The sequence below is a fragment of the Ascaphus truei genome, chromosome 6 (assembly GCF_040206685.1).
Source record: "Ascaphus truei isolate aAscTru1 chromosome 6, aAscTru1.hap1, whole genome shotgun sequence".
Lineage (NCBI taxonomy): Eukaryota > Metazoa > Chordata > Amphibia > Anura > Ascaphidae > Ascaphus > Ascaphus truei.
The window spans coordinates 36049076-36071793 of record NC_134488.1 but is presented as its reverse complement, the minus strand read 5'-3'; the positions used below and the strand labels follow the sequence as shown (position 1 = coordinate 36071793).

Sequence of the window (22718 nt, the reverse complement as noted above, 5' to 3'; positions counted from 1 at the left end):
ATACAGGTGTGAGATAGATGTAATGATTGCGAGCGCAGACACCGTATACAGGTGTGAGATAGATGTAATGATTGCGAGCGCAGACACTGTATACAGGTGTGAGATAGATGTAATGATTGCGAGCGCAGACACCGTATACAGGTGTGAGATAGATGTAATGATTGCGAGCGCAGACACTGTATACAGGTGTGAGATAGATGTAATGATTGCGAGCGCAGACACTGTATACAGGTGTGAGATAGATGTAATGATTGCGAGCGCAGACACTGTATACAGGTGTGAGATAGATGTAATGATTGCGAGCACAGACACTGTATACAGGTGTGAGATAGATGTAATGATTGCGAGCGCAGGCACTGTATACAGGTGTGAGATAGATGTAATGATTGCGAGCGCAGACACAGTATACAGGTGTGAGATAGATGTAATGATTGCGAGCGCAGACACTGTATACAGGTGTGAGACAGATGTAATGATTGCGAGCGCAGACACTGTATACAGGTGTGAGATAGATGTAATGATTGCGAGCGCAGACACTGTATACAGGTGTGAGATAGATGTAATGATTGCGAGCGCAGACACTGTATACAGGTGTGAGATAGATGTAATGATTGCGAGCGCAGACACCGTATACAGGTGTGAGATAGATGTAATGATTGCGAGCGCAGACACTGTATACAGGTGTGAGATAGATGTAATGATTGCGAGCGCAGACACTGTATACAGGTGTGAGATAGATGTAATGATTGCGAGCACAGACACTGTATACAGGTGTGAGATAGATGTAATGATTGCGAGCGCAGACACCGTATACAGGTGTGAGATAGATGTAATGATTGCGATCTCAGATACCGTATACAGGTGTGAGATAGATGTAATGATTGCGAGCGCAGACACTGTATACAGGTGTGAGATAGATGTAATGATTGCGAGCGCAGACACCGTATACAGGTGTGAGATAGATGTAATGATTGCGATCTCAGATACCGTATACAGGTGTGAGATAGATGTAATGATTGCGAGCGCAGACACTGTATACAGGTGTGAGATAGATGTAATGATTGCGAGCGCAGACACTGTATACAGGTGTGAGATAGATGTAATGATTGCGAGCGCAGACACCGTATACAGGTGTGAGATAGATGTAATGATTGCGAGCGCAGACACTGTATACAGGTGTGAGATAGATGTAATGATTGCGAGCACAGACACTGTATACAGGTGTGAGATAGATGTAATGATTGCGAGCGCAGACACTGTATACAGGTGTGAGATAGATGTAATGATTGCGAGCGCAGACACCGTATACAGGTGTGAGATAGATGTAATGATTGCGAGCGCAGACACCGTATACAGGTGTGAGACAGATGTAATGATTGCGAGCGCAGACACCGTATACAGGTGTGAGATAGATGTAATGATTGCGAGCGCAGACACTGTATACAGGTGTGAGATAGATGTAATGATTGTGAGCGCAGACACTGTATACAGGTGTGAGATAGATGTAATGATTGCGAGCGCAGACACCGTATACAGGTGTGAGATAGATGTAATGATTGCGATCGCAGACACCGTATACAGGTGTGAGATAGATGTAATGATTGCGAGCGCAGACACCGTATACAGGTGTGAGATAGATGTAATGATTGCGAGCGCAGACACCGTATACAGGTGTGAGATAGATGTAATGATTGCGATCGCAGACACCGTATACAGGTGTGAGATAGATGTAATGATTGCGAGCGCAGACACCGTATACAGGTGTGAGATAGATGTAATGATTGCGAGCGCAGACACCGTATACAGGTGTGAGATAGATGTAATGATTGTGAGCGCAGACACCATATACAGGTGTGAGATAGATGTAATGATTGCGAGCGCAGACACTGTATACAGGTGTGAGATAGATGTAATGATTGCGAGCGCAGACACTGTATACAGGTGTGAGATAGATGTAATGATTGCGAGCGCAGACACTGTATACAGGTGTGAGATAGATGTAATGATTGCGAGCGCAGACACCGTATACAGGTGTGATATAGATGTAATGATTGCGAGCGCAGACACTGTATACAGGTGTGAGATAGATGTAATGATTGCGAGCGCAGACACTGTATACAGGTGTGAGATAGATGTAATGATTGCGAGTGCAGACACTGTATACAGGTGTGAGATAGATGTAATGATTGCGAGCGCAGACACTGTATACAGGTGTGAGATAGATGTAATGATTGCGAGCGCAGACACTGTATACAGGTGTGAGATAGATGTAATGATTGCGAGTGCAGACACTGTATACAGGTGTGAGATAGATGTAATGATTGCGAGTGCAGACACTGTATACAGGTGTGAGATAGATGTAATGATTGCGAGCGCAGACACTGTATACAGGTGTGAGATAGATGTAATGATTGTGAGCGCAGACACCGTATACAGGTGTGAGATAGATGTAATGATTGCGAGTGCAGACACTGTATACAGGTGTGAGATAGATGTAATGATTGCGAGCGCAGACACTGTATACAGGTGTGAGATAGATGTAATGATTGCGAGCGCAGACACCGTATACAGGTGTGAGATAGATGTAATGATTGCGAGCACAGACACTATATACAGGTGTGAGATAGATGTAATGATTGCGAGCACAGACACTGTATACAGGTGTGAGATAGATGTAATGATTGCGAGCGCAGACACTGTATACAGGTGTGAGATAGATGTAATGATTGCGAGCGCAGACACTGTATACAGGTGTGAGATAGATGTAATGATTGCGAGCGCAGACACCGTATACAGGTGTGAGATAGATGTAATGATTGTGAGCGCAGACACTGTATACAGGTGTGAGATAGATGTAATGATTGCGAGCGCAGACACCGTATACAGGTGTGGGATAGATGTAATGATTGCGATCACAGACACTGTATACAGGTGTGAGATAGATGTAATGATTGCGAGCGCAGACACTGTATACAGGTGTGAGATAGATGTAATGATTGCGATCGCAGACACCGTATACAGGTGTGAGATAGATGTAATGATTGCGAGCACAGACACTATATACAGGTGTGAGATAGATGTAATGATTGCGAGCACAGACACTGTATACAGGTGTGAGATAGATGTAATGATTGCGAGCGCAGACACTGTATACAGGTGTGAGACAGATGTAATGATTGCGAGCACAGACACCATATACAGGTGTGAGATAGATGTAATGATTGCGAGCGCAGACACCGTATACAGGTGTGAGATAGATGTAATGATTGCGAGCGCAGACACTGTATACAGGTGTGAGATAGATGTAATGATTGCGAGCGCAGAAACTGTATACAGGTGTGAGATAGATGTAATGATTGCGAGCACAGACACTGTATACAGGTGTGAGATAGATGTAATGATTGCGAGCGCAGACACTGTATACAGGTGTGAGATAGATGTAATGATTGCGAGCGCAGACAGCGTATACAGGTGTGAGATAGATGTAATGATTGCGAGCGCAGACACTGTATACAGGTGTGAGATAGATGTAATGATTGCGAGCGCAGACACTGTATACAGGTGTGAGATAGATGTAATGATTGCAAGCGCAGACACCGTATACAGGTGTGAGATAGATGTAATGATTGCGAGCGCAGACACCGTATACAGGTGTGAGATAGATGTAATGATTGCGAGCGCAGACACCGTATACAGGTGTGAGATAGATGTAATGATTGCGAGCGCAGACACTGTATACAGGTGTGAGATAGATGTAATGATTGCGAGCGCAGACAGCGTATACAGGTGTGAGATAGATGTAATGATTGCGAGCGCAGATACTGTATACAGGTGTGAGATAGATGTAATGATTGCGAGCGCAGACACCGTATACAGGTGTGAGATAGATGTAATGATTGCGAGCGCAGACACTGTATACAGGTGTGAGATAGATGTAATGATTGCGAGCGCAGACACTGTATACAGGTGTGAGATAGATGTAATGATTGCGAGCGCAGACACCGTATACAGGTGTGAGATAGATGTAATGATTGCGAGCGCAGACACCGTATACAGGTGTGAGATAGATGTAATGATTGCGAGCACAGACAGCGTATACAGGTGTGAGATAGATGTAATGATTGCGAGCGCAGACACCGTATACAGGTGTGAGATAGATGTAATGATTGCGAGCGCAGACACTGTATACAGGTGTGAGATAGATGTAATGATTGCGAGCACAGACAGCGTATACAGGTGTGAGATAGATGTAATGATTGCGAGCGCAGACACTGTATACAGGTGTGAGATAGATGTAATGATTGCGAGCGCAGACACCGTATACAGGTGTGAGATAGATGTAATGATTGCGAGCGCAGATACTGTATACAGGTGTGAGATAGATGTAATGATTGCGAGCGCAGACACTGTATACAGGTGTGAGATAGATGTAATGATTGCGAGCGCAGACACTGTATACAGGTGTGAGATAGATGTAATGATTGCGAGCGCAGACAGCGTATACAGGTGTGAGACAGATGTAATGATTGCGAGCGCAGACACTGTATACAGGTGTGAGATAGATGTAATGATTGCGAGCGCAGACACCGTATACAGGTGTGAGATAGATGTAATGATTGCGAGCGCAGACACTGTATACAGGTGTGAGATAGATGTAATGATTGCGAGCGCAGACACTGTATACAGGTGTGAGATAGATGTAATGATTGCGAGCGCAGACACTGTATACAGGTGTGAGATAGATGTAATGATTGCGAGCACAGACACTATATACAGGTGTGAGATAGATGTAATGATTGCGAGCGCAGACACTGTATACAGGTGTGAGATAGATGTAATGATTGCGAGCGCAGACACCGTATACAGGTGTGAGATAGATGTAATGATTGCGAGCGCAGACACTGTATACAGGTGTGAGATAGATGTAATGATTGTGAGCGCAGACACTGTATACAGGTGTGAGATAGATGTAATGATTGTGAGCGCAGGCACTGTATACAGGTGTGAGACAGATGTAATGATTGCGAGCGCAGACACTGTATACAGGTGTGAGATAGATGTAATGATTGTGAGCGCAGACACTGTATACAGGTGTGAGATAGATGTAATGATTGCGAGCGCAGACACCGTATACAGGTATGAGATAGATGTAATGATTGCGAGCACAGACAGCGTATACAGGTGTGAGATAGATGTAATGATTGCGAGCGCAGACACCGTATACAGGTGTGAGATAGATGTAATGATTGCGAGCGCAGACACTGTATACAGGTGTGAGATAGATGTAATGATTGCGAGCGCAGACACTGTATACAGGTGTGAGATAGATGTAATGATTGCGAGCGCAGACAGCGTATACAGGTGTGAGACAGATGTAATGATTGCGAGCGCAGACACTGTATACAGGTGTGAGATAGATGTAATGATTGCGAGCGCAGACACCGTATACAGGTGTGAGATAGATGTAATGATTGCGAGCGCAGACACTGTATACAGGTGTGAGATAGATGTAATGATTGCGAGCGCAGACACTGTATACAGGTGTGAGATAGATGTAATGATTGCGAGCGCAGACACTGTATACAGGTGTGAGATAGATGTAATGATTGCGAGCGCAGACACCGTATACAGGTGTGAGATAGATGTAATGATTGCGAGCGCAGACACTGTATACAGGTGTGAGATAGATGTAATGATTGTGAGCGCAGACACTGTATACAGGTGTGAGATAGATGTAATGATTGTGAGCGCAGGCACTGTATACAGGTGTGAGATAGATGTAATGATTGCGAGCGCAGACACTGTATACAGGTGTGAGATAGATGTAATGATTGCGAGCGCAGACACCGTATACAGGTGTGAGATAGATGTAATGATTGCGAGCGCAGACACTGTATACAGGTGTGAGATAGATGTAATGATTGCGAGCGCAGACACTGTATACAGGTGTGAGATAGATGTAATGATTGTGAGCGCAGACACTGTATACAGGTGTGAGATAGATGTAATGATTGCGAGCGCAGACACTGTATACAGGTGTGAGATAGATGTAATGATTGCGAGCGCAGACACCGTATACAGGTGTGAGATAGATGTAATGATTGCGAGCGCAGACACTGTATACAGGTGTGAGATAGATGTAATGATTGCGAGCGCAGACACTGTATACAGGTGTGAGATAGATGTAATGATTGCGAGCGCAGACACTGTATACAGGTGTGAGATAGATGTAATGATTGCGAGCGCAGACACCGTATACAGGTGTGAGATAGATGTAATGATTGCGAGCGCAGACACTGTATACAGGTGTGAGATAGATGTAATGATTGCGAGCGCAGACACCGTATACAGGTGTGAGATAGATGTAATGATTGCGAGCGCAGACACTGTATACAGGTGTGAGATAGATGTAATGATTGCGAGCGCAGACACCGTATACAGGTGTGAGATAGATGTAATGATTGCGAGCGCAGACACCGTATACAGGTGTGAGATAGATGTAATGATTGCGAGCGCAGACACTGTATACAGGTGTGAGATAGATGTAATGATTGCGAGCGCAGAAACTGTATACAGGTGTGAGATAGATGTAATGATTGCGAGCGCAGACACTGTATACAGGTGTGAGATAGATGTAATGATTGCGAGCGCAGACACTGTATACAGGTGTGAGATAGATGTAATGATTGCGAGCGCAGACACTGTATACAGGTGTGAGATAGATGTAATGATTGCGAGCGCAGACACCGTATACAGGTGTGAGATAGATGTAATGATTGCGAGCGCAGACACCGTATACAGGTGTGAGACAGATGTAATGATTGCGAGCGCAGACAATGTATACAGGTGTGAGATAGATGTAATGATTGCGAGCGCAGACACTGTATACAGGTGTGAGATAGATGTAATGATTGCGAGCGCAGACAGCGTATACAGGTGTGAGATAGATGTAATGATTGCGAGCGCAGACACCGTATACAGGTGTGAGATAGATGTAATGATTGCGAGCGCAGACACTGTATACAGGTGTGAGATAGATGTAATGATTGCGAGCGCAGACACTGTATACAGGTGTGAGATAGATGTAATGATTGCGAGCGCAGACACTGTATACAGGTGTGAGATAGATGTAATGATTGCGAGCGCAGACACTGTATACAGGTGTGAGATAGATGTAATGATTGCGAGCGCAGACACCGTATACAGGTGTGAGATAGATGTAATGATTGCGAGCGCAGACACTGTATACAGGTGTGAGATAGATGTAATGATTGCGAGCGCAGACACCGTATACAGGTGTGAGATAGATGTAATGATTGTGAGCGCAGACAGCGTATACAGGTGTGAGATAGATGTAATGATTGCGAGCGCAGACAGCGTATACAGGTGTGAGATAGATGTAATGATTGCGAGCGCAGACACTGTATACAGGTGTGAGATAGATGTAATGATTGCGAGCGCAGACACTGTATACAGGTGTGAGATAGATGTAATGATTGCGAGTGCAGACACTGTATACAGGTGTGAGATAGATGTAATGATTGCGAGCGCAGACACTGTATACAGGTGTGAGATAGATGTAATGATTGCGAGCGCAGACACCGTATACAGGTGTGATATAGATGTAATGATTGCGAGCGCAGACACTGTATACAGGTGTGAGATAGATGTAATGATTGTGAGCGCAGACACCGTATACAGGTGTGAGATAGATGTAATGATTGCGAGCGCAGACACCGTATACAGGTGTGAGATAGATGTAATGATTGCGAGCGCAGACACTGTATACAGGTGTGAGATAGATGTAATGATTGCGAGCGCAGACACCGTATACAGGTGTGAGATAGATGTAATGATTGCGAGCGCAGACACCATATACAGGTGTGAGATAGATGTAATGATTGCGAGCACAGACACTGTATACAGGTGTGAGATAGATGTAATGATTGCGAGCGCAGACACTGTATACAGGTGTGAGATAGATGTAATGATTGCGAGCGCAGACACCGTATACAGGTGTGAGATAGATGTAATGATTGCGAGCGCAGACACCATATACAGGTGTGAGATAGATGTAATGATTGCGAGCGCAGACACTGTATACAGGTGTGAGATAGATGTAATGATTGCGAGCGCAGACACCGTATACAGGTGTGAGATAGATGTAATGATTGTGAGCGCAGGCACTGTATACAGGTGTGAGATAGATGTAATGATTGCGAGCGCAGACACTGTATACAGGTGTGAGATAGATGTAATGATTGCGAGCGCAGACACTGTATACAGGTGTGAGATAGATGTAATGATTGCGAGCACAGACACTGTATACAGGTGTGAGATAGATGTAATGATTGCGAGCGCAGACACTGTATATAGGTGTGAGATAGATGTAATGATTGCGAGCGCAGACACTGTATACAGGTGTGAGATAGATGTAATGATTGCGAGCGCAGACACTGTATACAGGTGTGAGATAGATGTAATGATTGCGAGCGCAGACACCGTATACAGGTGTGAGATAGATGTAATGATTGTGAGCGCAGGCACTGTATACAGGTGTGAGATAGATGTAATGATTGCGAGCGCAGACACTGTATACAGGTGTGAGATAGATGTAATGATTGCGAGTGCAGACACTGTATACAGGTGTGAGATAGATGTAATGATTGCGAGCGCAGACACTGTATACAGGTGTGAGATAGATGTAATGATTGCGAGCGCAGACACTGTATACAGGTGTGAGATAGATGTAATGATTGCGAGCGCAGACACTGTATACAGGTGTGAGATAGATGTAATGATTGCGAGCGCAGACAGCGTATACAGGTGTGAGATAGATGTAATGATTGCGAGCGCAGACACTGTATACAGGTGTGAGATAGATGTAATGATTGCGAGCACAGACACTGTATACAGGTGTGAGATAGATGTAATGATTGCGAGCGCAGACACTGTATACAGGTGTGAGATAGATGTAATGATTGCGAGCGCAGACAGCGTATACAGGTGTGAGATAGATGTAATGATTGCGAGCGCAGATACTGTATACAGGTGTGAGATAGATGTAATGATTGCGAGCGCAGACACTGTATACAGGTGTGAGATAGATGTAATGATTGCGAGCGCAGACAGCGTATACAGGTGTGAGATAGATGTAATGATTGCGAGCGCAGATACTGTATACAGGTATGAGATAGATGTAATGATTGCGAGCGCAGACACTGTATACAGGTGTGAGATAGATGTAATGATTGCGAGCGCAGACACTGTATACAGGTGTGAGATAGATGTAATGATTGCGAGTGCAGACACTGTATACAGGTGTGAGATAGATGTAATGATTGCGAGCGCAGACACTGTATACAGGTGTGAGATAGATGTAATGATTGCGAGCACAGACACTGTATACAGGTGTGAGATAGATGTAATGATTGCGAGCGCAGACACTGTATACAGGTGTGAGATAGATGTAATGATTGCGAGCGCAGACACCGTATACAGGTGTGAGATAGATGTAATGATTGCGAGCACAGACACTATATACAGGTGTGAGATAGATGTAATGATTGCGAGCACAGACACTGTATACAGGTGTGAGATAGATGTAATGATTGCGAGCGCAGACACCGTATACAGGTGTGAGATAGATGTAATGATTGCGAGCGCAGACACTGTATACAGGTGTGAGATAGATGTAATGATTGCGAGCGCAGACACCGTATACAGGTGTGAGATAGATGTAATGATTGCGATCGCAGACACCGTATACAGGTGTGAGATAGATGTAATGATTGCGATCTCAGACACTGTATACAGGTGTGAGATAGATGTAATGATTGCGATCGCAGACACCGTATACAGGTGTGAGATAGATGTAATGATTGCGAGCACAGACACTGTATACAGGTGTGAGATAGATGTAATGATTGCGAGCGCAGACACTGTATACAGGTGTGAGATAGATGTAATGATTGCGAGCGCAGACACTGTATACAGGTGTGAGATAGATGTAATGATTGCGAGCGCAGACACCGTATACAGGTGTGAGATAGATGTAATGATTGCGAGCACAGACACTGTATACAGGTGTGAGATAGATGTAATGATTGCGAGCACAGACACTGTATACAGGTGTGAGATAGATGTAATGATTGCGAGCACAGACACTGTATACAGGTGTGAGATAGATGTAATGATTGCGAGCGCAGACACTGTATACAGGTGTGAGATAGATGTAATGATTGCGAGCGCAGACACCGTATACAGGTGTGAGATAGATGTAATGATTGCGAGCGCAGACACTGTATACAGGTGTGAGATAGATGTAATGATTGCGAGCGCAGACACCGTATACAGGTGTGAGATAGATGTAATGATTGCGAGCGCAGACACTGTATACAGGTGTGAGACAGATGTAATGATTGCGAGCACAGACACTGTATACAGGTGTGAGATAGATGTAATGATTGCGAGCGCAGACACCGTATACAGGTGTGAGATAGATGTAATGATTGCGAGCGCAGACACCGTATACAGGTGTGAGATAGATGTAATGATTGCGAGCGCAGACACCGTATACAGGTGTGAGATAGATGTAATGATTGCGAGCGCAGACACTGTATACAGGTGTGAGATAGATGTAATGATTGCGAGCGCAGAAACTGTATACAGGTGTGAGATAGATGTAATGATTGCGAGCGCAGACACCGTATACAGGTGTGAGATAGATGTAATGATTGCGAGCGCAGACACTGTATACAGGTGTGAGATAGATGTAATGATTGTGAGCGCAGACACTGTATACAGGTGTGAGATAGATGTAATGATTGCGAGCGCAGACACCGTATACAGGTGTGAGATAGATGTAATGATTGCGAGCGCAGACACTGTATACAGGTGTGAGATAGATGTAATGATTGCGAGCGCAGACACCGTATACAGGTGTGGGATAGATGTAATGATTGCGATCACAGACACTGTATACAGGTGTGAGATAGATGTAATGATTGCGAGTGCAGACACTGTATACAGGTGTGAGATAGATGTAATGATTGTGAGCGCAGACACTGTATACAGGTGTGAGATAGATGTAATGATTGCGATCGCAGACACCGTATACAGGTGTGAGATAGATGTAATGATTGCGAGCGCAGACACTGTATACAGGTGTGAGATAGATGTAATGATTGCGAGCGCAGACACTGTATACAGGTGTGAGATAGATGTAATGATTGCGAGCGCAGACACCGTATACAGGTGTGATATAGATGTAATGATTGCGAGCGCAGACACCGTATACAGGTGTGAGATAGATGTAATGATTGTGAGCGCAGACACTGTATACAGGTGTGAGATAGATGTAATGATTGCGAGCGCAGACACCGTATACAGGTGTGGGATAGATGTAATGATTGCGATCACAGACACTGTATACAGGTGTGAGATAGATGTAATGATTGTGAGCGCAGACACTGTATACAGGTGTGAGATAGATGTAATGATTGCGATCGCAGACACCGTATACAGGTGTGAGATAGATGTAATGATTGCGAGCGCAGACACCGTATACAGGTGTGATATAGATGTAATGATTGCGAGCACAGACACTGTATACAGGTGTGAGATAGATGTAATGATTGCGAGCGCAGACACTGTATACAGGTGTGAGATAGATGTAATGATTGCGAGCGCAGACACTGTATACAGGTGTGAGATAGATGTAATGATTGCGAGCGCAGACACTGTATACAGGTGTGAGATAGATGTAATGATTGCGAGCGCAGACACCGTATACAGGTGTGAGATAGATGTAATGATTGCGAGCGCAGACACCATATACAGGTGTGAGATAGATGTAATGATTGCGAGCGCAGACAGCGTATACAGGTGTGAGATAGATGTAATGATTGCGAGCGCAGACAGCGTATACAGGTGTGAGATAGATGTAATGATTGCGAGCGCAGACACTGTATACAGGTGTGAGATAGATGTAATGATTGCGAGCGCAGACACTGTATACAGGTGTGAGATAGATGTAATGATTGCGAGCGCAGACACTGTATACAGGTGTGAGATAGATGTAATGATTGCGAGCACAGACACTGTATACAGGTGTGAGATAGATGTAATGATTGCGAGCACAGACACTGTATACAGGTGTGAGATAGATGTAATGATTGCGAGCGCAGAAACTGTATACAGGTGTGAGATAGATGTAATGATTGCGAGCGCAGACACCGTATACAGGTGTGAGATAGATGTAATGATTGCGAGCGCAGACACTGTATACAGGTGTGAGATAGATGTAATGATTGCGAGCACAGACACCGTATACAGGTGTGAGATAGATGTAATGATTGCGAGCGCAGACACTGTATACAGGTGTGAGATAGATGTAATGATTGCGAGCGCAGACACCGTATACAGGTGTGAGATAGATGTAATGATTGCGAGCACAGACACTGTATACAGGTGTGAGATAGATGTAATGATTGCGAGCGCAGACACTGTATACAGGTGTGAGATAGATGTAATGATTGCGAGCGCAGACACTGTATACAGGTGTGAGATACACTGGCGACACACTTTATTCGAGCTTGGCTAGTCCCACGAATTCGGGTATACCCGGGTGTATTGAGGTTTGTGACTGTTTTCTGCCCGAGTGCATTGAGTTATTTTCCAAGCAGTGATTGAAGCATTTTATTCCCGCTGGCTGCAATACTGCACAGTATATATATATATACTGCATTACAATTCATGAATTTATGCCATCTGGTAGACATGCGGAGCATTGCAGCCTATTAAATCCTAATCATTATCATTTAACAGATCAGCCGCCCATCAGCCAGGCATGAACCCAGGCTGGGAAGGCAAATGCAACGGGGCTTGTTAGAGGTGAGGAGTGGCGCATTCCAGGTATCTGCCAGGTACATACCGGGTATTTGCTCGAATAAAGTGTGTCGGTGCAGTAGATGTAATGATTGCGATCACAGACACTGTATACAGGTGTGAGATAGATGTAATGATTGCGAGCGCAGACACTGTATACAGGTGTGAGATAGATGTAATGATTGCGAGCGCAGACACTGTATACAGGTGTGAGATAGATGTAATGATTGCGAGCGCAGACACCGTATACAGGTGTGAGATAGATGTAATGATTGCGAGCGCAGACACTGTATACAGGTGTGAGATAGATGTAATGATTGCGATCGCAGACACCGTATACAGGTGTGAGATAGATGTAATGATTGCGAGTGCAGAAACTGTATACAGGTGTGAGATAGATGTAATGATTGTGAGCGCAGACACCGTATACAGGTGTGAGATAGATGTAATGATTGCGAGCGCAGACACCGTATACAGGTGTGAGATAGATGTAATGATTGCGAGCGCAGACACCGTATACAGGTGTGAGATAGATGTAATGATTGCGAGCGCAGACACTGTATACAGGTGTGAGATAGATGTAATGATTGCGAGCGCAGACACCGTATACAGGTGTGAGATAGATGTAATGATTGCGAGCGCAGACACTGTATACAGGTGTGAGATAGATGTAATGATTGCGAGCGTAGACACCGTATACAGGTGTGAGATAGATGTAATGATTGCGAGCGCAGACACTGTATACAGGTGTGAGATAGATGTAATGATTGCGAGCGCAGACACTGTATACAGGTGTGAGATAGATGTAATGATTGCGAGCGCAGACACTGTATACAGGTGTGAGATAGATGTAATGATTGCGAGCGCAGACACTGTATACAGGTGTGAGATAGATGTAATGATTGCGAGCGCAGACACTGTATACAGGTGTGAGATAGATGTAATGATTGCGAGCGCAGACACCGTATACAGGTGTGAGATAGATGTAATGATTGCGAGCGCAGACACTGTATACAGGTGTGAGATAGATGTAATGATTGCGAGCGCAGACACTGTATACAGGTGTGAGATAGATGTAATGATTGCGAGCGCAGACACCGTATACAGGTGTGAGATAGATGTAATGATTGCGAGCGCAGACACTGTATACAGGTGTGAGATAGATGTAATGATTGCGAGTGCAGACACTGTATACAGGTGTGAGATAGATGTAATGATTGCGAGCGCAGACACTGTATACAGGTGTGAGATAGATGTAATGATTGCGAGCGCAGACATTGTATACAGGTGTGAGATAGATGTAATGATTGCGAGCGCAGACACTGTATACAGGTGTGAGATAGATGTAATGATTGCGAGCGCAGACACCGTATACAGGTGTGAGATAGATGTAATGATTGCGAGCGCAGACACTGTATACAGGTGTGAGATAGATGTAATGATTGCGAGCGCAGACACCGTATACAGGTGTGAGATAGATGTAATGATTGCGAGTGCAGACACTGTATACAGGTGTGAGATAGATGTAATGATTGCGAGCGCAGACACTGTATACAGGTGTGAGATAGATGTAATGATTGCGAGCACAGACACTATATACAGGTGTGAGATAGATGTAATGATTGCGAGCGCAGACACTGTATAGGTGTGAGATAGATGTAATGATTGCGAGCGCAGACACCGTATACAGGTGTGAGATAGATGTAATGATTGCGAGCGCAGACACTGTATACAGGTGTGAGATAGATGTAATGATTGCGAGCGCAGACACCGTATACAGGTGTGAGATAGATGTAATGATTGCGAGCGCAGACACTGTATACAGGTGTGAGATAGATGTAATGATTGCGATCACAGACACTGTATACAGGTGTGAGATAGATGTAATGATTGCGAGCGCAGACACTGTATACAGGTGTGAGATAGATGTAATGATTGCGAGCGCAGACACTGTATACAGGTGTGAGATAGATGTAATGATTGCGAGCGCAGACACCGTATACAGGTGTGAGATAGATGTAATGATTGCGAGCGCAGACACTGTATACAGGTGTGAGATAGATGTAATGATTGCGAGCGCAGACACTGTATACAGGTGTGAGATAGATGTAATGATTGCGAGCGCAGACACTGTATACAGGTGTGAGATAGATGTAATGATTGCGATCACAGACACCGTATACAGGTGTGAGATAGATGTAATGATTGCGATCACAGACACTGTATACAGGTGTGAGATAGATGTAATGATTGCGAGCGCAGACACTGTATACAGGTGTGAGATAGATGTAATGATTGCGAGCGCAGACACCGTATACAGGTGTGAGATAGATGTAAGCTAATTGTAGCCCATCATGTCTGTACATCAGCGTGTTGTTAGTCAGCGGCGACTCCCAGAGCTGCATTGGTGTTGTAGGCCGCGCTTATTGTGCCGGCGACGCTGACGTCAGGCTGCGGTCGCTGGAAAAATCTAATTGAATTGACTTCCAGCGATCGCGACCAAGCATTGGTTTTGACGCAACGTCGCGTCGCTGTCGCCGGCACTATAAGCGCTGCTTAAGATGCACACTATACAGGTGATATATGGGCTGGACATACAATTATCCTTTCCAATAGTGAATTAATTAATTAAATACCAATTAGCTTGTCCAGATCTATTGGAGCCTCCTCCATGGGGATTTGTGATGCGCTGTGTCACCGCAGGCTGGAGGCAACGTAAGACCATCCATGCTGAGATTGCTGATAGGCTGGAGGCAACGTACAGGGTGGGAGACAGGGTGGGAGACAGGGTGGGAGACAGGGTGGGAGACAGGGTGGGAGGAAAGGAGGGAGACAAGGTGGGAGACAGGGTGGGAGACAGGGTGGGAGACAGGGTGGGAGGGAGACAGGGTGGGAGGGAGACAGGGTGGGAGGGAAGGAGGGAGACAGGGTGGGAGGGAAGGAGGGAGACAGGGTGGGAGGGAAGGAGGGAGACAGGGTGGGAGACAGGGTGGGAGGGAAGGAGGGAGACAGGGTGGGAGGGAAAGTCATAACCACTTCCTGTTTGGAAACAGACTCTGACGCACACCTTTTTTGAGCTCTGCCCTTTGGCAACAGAGTGTCACAAACAGATCTGCCGCTGTGTTCCAAACAGCAGCCTGCCTATTACTCTGGAACCTGTAACAATAATGCGTTACACTTAGTAATATAATGTTACATATCAGCTGCAGCATGACAGACATTACACACAGTTAGCAGGCGGACATTATGTTAGGCACACAATCAGGAGTTTTACAGATGTATAATAGGAGCACCAAACGATTGCCAGCTTAGGCCTCGGGCATGGTCAGCGCGTGCTGAGGCGCGCTGCTGCTCGGCAGTGAGCCCCTGCAACCGCAATGAGAGCGGCTTTAGCAGGGGCTCACGCACGCTTGCCGATCCGTGTATCTTAAAAAATCTTTCGCTTCGAGGGCCGTTCACGTGAGCGGTTCGCCCAATGAGGGCGAACCGGCTCCGTGACGTCACTGACCCGTCCCCCAGACACGCCCACAGACGGCGCACGCTCGAAGGCCAGGGAAACGCTTTCCCTCAGCCTCAGCGCGCCTCCGCACGGCTTAAGTCACTCTGAACTTAGCCTTAGGTAAGAATGTACAATTATACATTGTCACATATGTTACATATACAGATATGAAATACAAAAGTACAACATATGGGGAATGCAGTATTGCTGCATTGAACGTGTGAACGCTTTCCTTTGTTCATTTACAATTGGGTTTCTGAATAGGGGGGAACAGAGGATGGTACAGTGTAATAGAATAGATACAGAAAAGTAAGGTAGAAGTGGTATCTGTGATAGCTAACTCATGGGTAGGGTTGCAAAGCGGCTTCTCCAAAAATACTGGACAGAATGGTGGAAGGTGCGATGTGCTCGAGACACACACACACACACACACACACTTCTCTCCGCTCCATGCTGTTTCCTCCTCTCTTTGGCGCCAGGCACCTGACACCTCCTGCTGATTGGCTGCATTACCCAGAATTACAGAGCATACATTTGAGTATATCAATGACAATCAAATGAATCTTGTTTTCACATCACAAAGTAGTAAAGTGTCTATTGATTTTTTTAGACTTAACAATTTATGTGGAAGATGAACAGGTTAAAACGAAAACATATTTGAAACAGGTAGATTGCAATAACTACCTTTTAAGAAGTAGTTTCCATCACAAGAAATGTCTAGATAATATTCCACCAGGACAATTCAGGAGGCTTAGGGATAGGAACTGCACGGATGACACAGTTTTTAACAACCAAGCAAAAGTGTTGAAGGATAGGTTTTTAGAAAGGGGTTATGGAAATGGAGAACTAGAAATGACAATGAACAAAACCAGTACTCTAGAAAGATCTGATCTCCTGGAAACTAAAAATAAGAACACAGGAGAGAAGTATGAGATACCATTTATTACACATTATAACCAAGATCAATGTAAAATATAGGCAATCATACGGAAACTGACATTTATTGCAAAAAGACACAATTTTAAAAGATTATATCGCACAACAACCGAGGGTGATTTTTAAAAAGGCATCTAGCATTAAAAACAAATTGGCACCCAGCCTGTTTAAAAGTTTAAAGGAATTTAATCCTCCGCATTGGCTGCCGGAACCCGTCGCTTTTTCAAGTGTCTGACATGCAAGGCATGCAAACGAGAAACAGAATTGTACATCAACAGCAACAGGGGAAGATTTTAACCATCAATTTTTAAACTGTCAAACCACTTTTTAGTCTATCTTCTCCAGTGCCCATGTGGTCTCCAGTATGTGGGACGTACCAGTAGGCCACTGAGGACTACAGGAGCACATACTCCAGTATGATAAACTTTATAGTCTGCAGTTTTTCACGGTCTTCCATTTGCCTATTAGAAGGTTTGAATGCTCACCGTTTTATTATAATATCTTCCCACTGGAGTATTCAATTACTAACGTTTTCTTTTTTTTTTTTAGATCTATCCCATCATATATTTTTATTACATCAGAATGTGCGCTGCTATATACATTTATAAGCCATGGCTTTGACTCTATGTTAAATACAGAGTACATTTTTGGCATTCTGTGTTGTACACTATCTGTAATGGTTTTATACCGTTAGAGGTTTTGTGGCATACACAATCACTCTTTTGATCGGGATTCTCCCATTCCCCATTGGAGTGTTATAATAATAATCTCTGAAAACCCCCAAGAATCAATCATCTGTCTGTCTCTGTCCTAGGTGTTACAATGAAAGCATCCACAAGGTGGAGCCATGCGCCTTTTTAAGAAAAAACTTTTGAGATGAATTGTGTATTTTATGCAATTAATGAACTATCATTGAAATTAAACTTTTTAAATACTTATACAAACCTATTTTCACTAATTGATACACAATATATTTTGTCACATTATTTATACATCCTCTTCTTGAAATTGTGTTGGATTTATCTATTTTCTGTCAAATATTAACATATATACATATAATATATTAGCATATGTTTATGTTCCATATCTTTGAAAAAGATATTGCGCTGGTTTGCCTTTTATATTTTGTATATGCCAATATATGTCAAAGTCTCATATATTTAATACTTTTGAGTGATTAATGTGTCACTTCTGTCTTTTGTTGGCAATTATATCACTGTTCTCATGTCAACAATATTTCTGAAACAGCCTAATAGGCAGGCAGACGTCTTTTAAGCTCCCCTTTGTATTTTTCATTTTTAATTGCCATACCTTTGCACATAGAAAACATGTTCTTAATACCATTTGGGAGTTTCTATAGACTGTGTTTCCCGTTTTTAACCTTTTAAAGGTAACACTACATTTGAAAATATACACACACACAACAACCCACGATAACAAACATAGGACTGTGCTCCGATAATGCTGATTGATGTGTTTATTAGAAACAAACTACAATTAAAACGATCAGTGATACACCTGGTAATTCAGCACCCAGGATATAAGTAGAGGCTCACCACAAACCACCGACAGGAACCTGACGAAGCAAGAGATACTTTGCGAAACGCGTAGTTCCCTGTCGGTGCTGAAGTTTTCTGTGTCCAGTGAAGGCTACCGTAGCCCTCGTGATAGCTTTTACGAAGGTCCTGCCACCGGACGCGGAAGCAGAGGGATAACACACAGTCTTACCGTGGCTACCAGTGTTTTTCATGTAAGTTCATGTATACTCACGTTTGTCTTAAATAAAGTGCATATATTTTATTTCTATTTGCGACTGTCGTCCTTTCCTGGATCACTGCAAAGTCAGCGATTGTCCATCAATACAATCCTCTAGGAATCTAAAGATCAAGTCCGAAGGGGTACCTACACAACTAAAGATATCTTGATGTGAGGAGCTCACACTTGTCCTTGTGAGTACAGCCATTATCTTTAATTAGCTTTCATCCCCATCATTACCTTAATCGATTGTTTGTATTTTATTTCATGGTGATTACATGCATGTTCTATCACTAACGGAGTGTTTTTATATACATTCTGATGATTCTCTGTGCTCACCACATCTATATCTCTACTGACATATGAGGATCGAGGGAGGATGCTTTCTCGGTTGAGCTGCAGTTCTGTAAAGGGCCAGTATTATACTGTTACCTGGATTTACACTGTTATTTGATATTGATTTTTTTCATTAGACCCACCATCAATTAGTTGCTATTTTTAAGGGGACCGCCGCAGTTACACTTCAAAAATTACAGAGTGCCTATCAGCAATCTCAGCCTGGATGGTCCTACGTTGCCTCCAGCCTATCAGCAATCTCAGCCTGGACGGTCCTACGTTGCCTCCAGCCTATCAGCAATCTCAGTCTGGATGGTCCTACGTTGCCTCCAGCCTATCAGCAATCTCAGTCTGGATGGTCTACGTTGCCTCCAGCCTATCAGCAATCTCAGCCTGGATGGTCCTACGTTGTCTCCAGCTTAACATGGCCAAGACAGACCTTCTCCCTCCCAAATCAGGTCCCATTGTAGATAGAAATGTGCATCAATATTGCCCTGAATTTGCCTTAATGCATCATCCCCATTGCGTTAATCCTCAGCATACTGAATGTGGGATAAAAAGGATTTATCAAACTAATTAACTAATTTGCAGTCTATTTAACATACTGGGAGTAAACAAAAAACACCAACTTTTTCACAGGAGTAAAACATGACTAACATAATGTTATTTACATTACTGACCCCGTTACACACACATACAAACACGCTCAAATATATACGCACACAAACATGCATGCTCACACACATCCCTATATATAAAACACATATCTATATTTAGCTCTTTATTAATTTAAGCGCTTGTGGATACAGAAAAAGGAAATAAGGGAAGGATGGAGGGTACAGAAAAAAGAAAGGGGACTCGGCACGTTGGGGTTACATATTTTTCATGGATTCACCAAAGCCCCGGAACTGTACGACCTGTACGGAACCGGACAATCTTCCCATGAGACAAACCTCTCAAACATGAGAGAGGCGCTGACACAGAGCGGGCGGGTTCTGCGTTTCTCCGGGGTGCAGCTATAGGGCATGTCGTTACTATGGGAACATTTGTAATGAAGGTTTCATCGCATTTCTCTAAATAAGGAGTAGGATTATGTAACAAGGTAACCGTGTGGTTCCACGGAGCCTCATTGCCAAGAAGTGAGTGACTCAGCCATCTCAATTTCTTCCATTAGGGAAAGAATAAAGGGTTGTCCTAGAAAGTATGTTACGAATGGCCTTGATGACCATATCTCCTCCATCAATTATCAGTAGGTGATACTGTATATGTACTGTAAGGCAGATTGGTGTGAGGTACTCACGGTAGAGCATTTTATTCTCATTTTCTTTTATAATAGTACAAACTGGAATCTTACTTATTTAAGTCCATATATCTCTCCCCAGTCCTCCATTTCCAAATCCATGCTGCTTGTTTTCTGGGGGGGGGGGTTTACATATAGATTTTTTTTTAAACTTTATTTGAAACAATGGGTCCCAGGGGCTGAAGCAGGCTCTCCAATCTACAGCGACACCCACGGTTCCTGGGACATATAATTCTGATATTCTGTTAGAATATTCTTTTCCGGGACAACAAATATGGTGATGGGGGTCAGCCAATAGAAAGCTGTGACATCATCGTGAGATCAGTGCCATGGTCTGTCTCCTGAGGAGTGAGGAGGTTGAACCCTAGTTCATATACTGCAGGATAGATATATATATATATATATATATATATATATATATATATATATATATTTGATTTTGGAGGGGAAAGCCTGTTTAAGGGACTGCCCTCTTTAAACCACATCTATATATTGCGGAGAAAGATGTTGGCAGCAACAGTTATAAAAATACCTAAACAAATACTTGGAGGAGGTGGGGAGGGAGAAATAGAGTACAGTGATAGAGATTGTTTGTATTGACCGAAGCTAAATGATCTCTGTTTTTCCATCATTGCCAGGCAATGAGTACAGGTATATGCAGAGCAGTGCATGTTACTTTCTATGCTTCTTCTCTAATTGTTCCAATTCAAGATGATATTGTCGAGGGGCAAGAGCAATACCAACCACCTTGATCCTTTGGGGATCCCATACACAGTCTTCCTCTAACCCACTCTCAACCATAGTACTATGAGCTGGTACCCAAGCAGTGTCATAACCGTGGTCATGCCACGTCTTCTGCAAGGGGTGGCCCTGGTGGTCTATCATTTTTACATTTCCCACGTTCACTCTCAGCTTCAAAACCACTTTATCTTTTACAGCATTCAATGGGTACCTTTTTGCCTTTTCTATATCTCTGCTAACATAGACCCCTCTCCCTAACATGCCGTCTTTTGATACTTGGAATCCCCCCAAGATGATTTGCGTGGCAGCTAGCACAGTTGTCCCATGGAACATCACATAGACCTTGTTACTTTGTGGCTGTTGCGAGCTGATAAGACAGATTTCTGTGAATCCTGGTAAGGATTCCTCATCCCACAGGCCACGACGTGCATAGGAGGAGCACATTATGTCCTACAGAAACAATAGAGAATATGGTAAAAACAAGGTCCATTTCTTGTAAAATCAGAAATTCACCGTGCTCAATCTTTATTTTTATTCCCCCCCCCCCCCACCCATTACTTGATCCAGGGAGGCTTAGTTACTACAGTATTTAATTACATTTCCCTGACAAGATCTCTTAATACTTCAGAATAGTAAAACATAAAATATCAATATTTTTTTGACTGTGAACGTATGTCTTTTCCTTTAAATGTTAGGGATACAACACACACACACACACACACACACACACACACACACACACACACACACACACACACACACACACACACACACACACACACACACACACGAAACGTTGCTCTGGATTCATTGATCCAGATGTGTTAACAAAATCTATTTTTGCTGCTCTATGGAGAGTGCTGCAGATTTCCATCAATATATGTGTGTGTGTTATATACAGGCATACCCCGGTTTAAGGACACTCACTTTAAGTACACTCGCGAGTAAGGACATATCGCCCAATAGGCAAACGGCAGCTCACGCATGCGCCTATCACCACGTCCTGAACAGCAATACCGACTCCCTATCTGTACCGAAGCTGTGCGCAAGCGGGGAGACTATAGAGCCTGTTACATATGCATTATTTACATCAGTTATGCACGTATATGACGATTGCCTTACAGTACATGCATCGATAAGTAGGGAAAAAGGCAGTGCTTCACTTTAAGAACATTTCCACTTCACATACATGCTCTGGGCCCATTGCGTACGTTAATGTGGGGTATACCTGCATACAATATATATAGGGGTATATGTACCATG

General features: G+C 43.8%; 2 protein-coding genes across 4 annotated transcripts in view; both read right to left on the bottom strand.

The window, feature by feature from the left end:
* Positions 1 to 22718, bottom strand: part of LOC142496904 (uncharacterized) — a 109737-nt gene that overhangs the window by 84661 nt on the left and 2358 nt on the right. The window contains exon 1 of one of the 3 annotated variants that reach the window (XM_075603986.1): positions 15525 to 15664. The exons of the other annotated variants lie outside the window; for them this stretch is intronic. The gene's annotated coding sequence lies outside the window, so the exon portion shown is untranslated. Of the gene's footprint in view, positions 1 to 15524; positions 15665 to 22718 lie in introns of those variants that run through there. 3 annotated transcript variants of the gene reach the window in all.
* Positions 20183 to 22718, bottom strand: part of LOC142498034 (uncharacterized) — a 115233-nt gene continuing 112697 nt past the window's right edge. Inside the window, exon 17 of the mRNA XM_075606543.1 lies at positions 20183 to 21905. Within this exon, the coding sequence (XP_075462658.1) occupies positions 21387 to 21905 (519 nt within the window). The 3' untranslated portion in view covers positions 20183 to 21386. The remainder of the gene's footprint in view (positions 21906 to 22718) is intronic.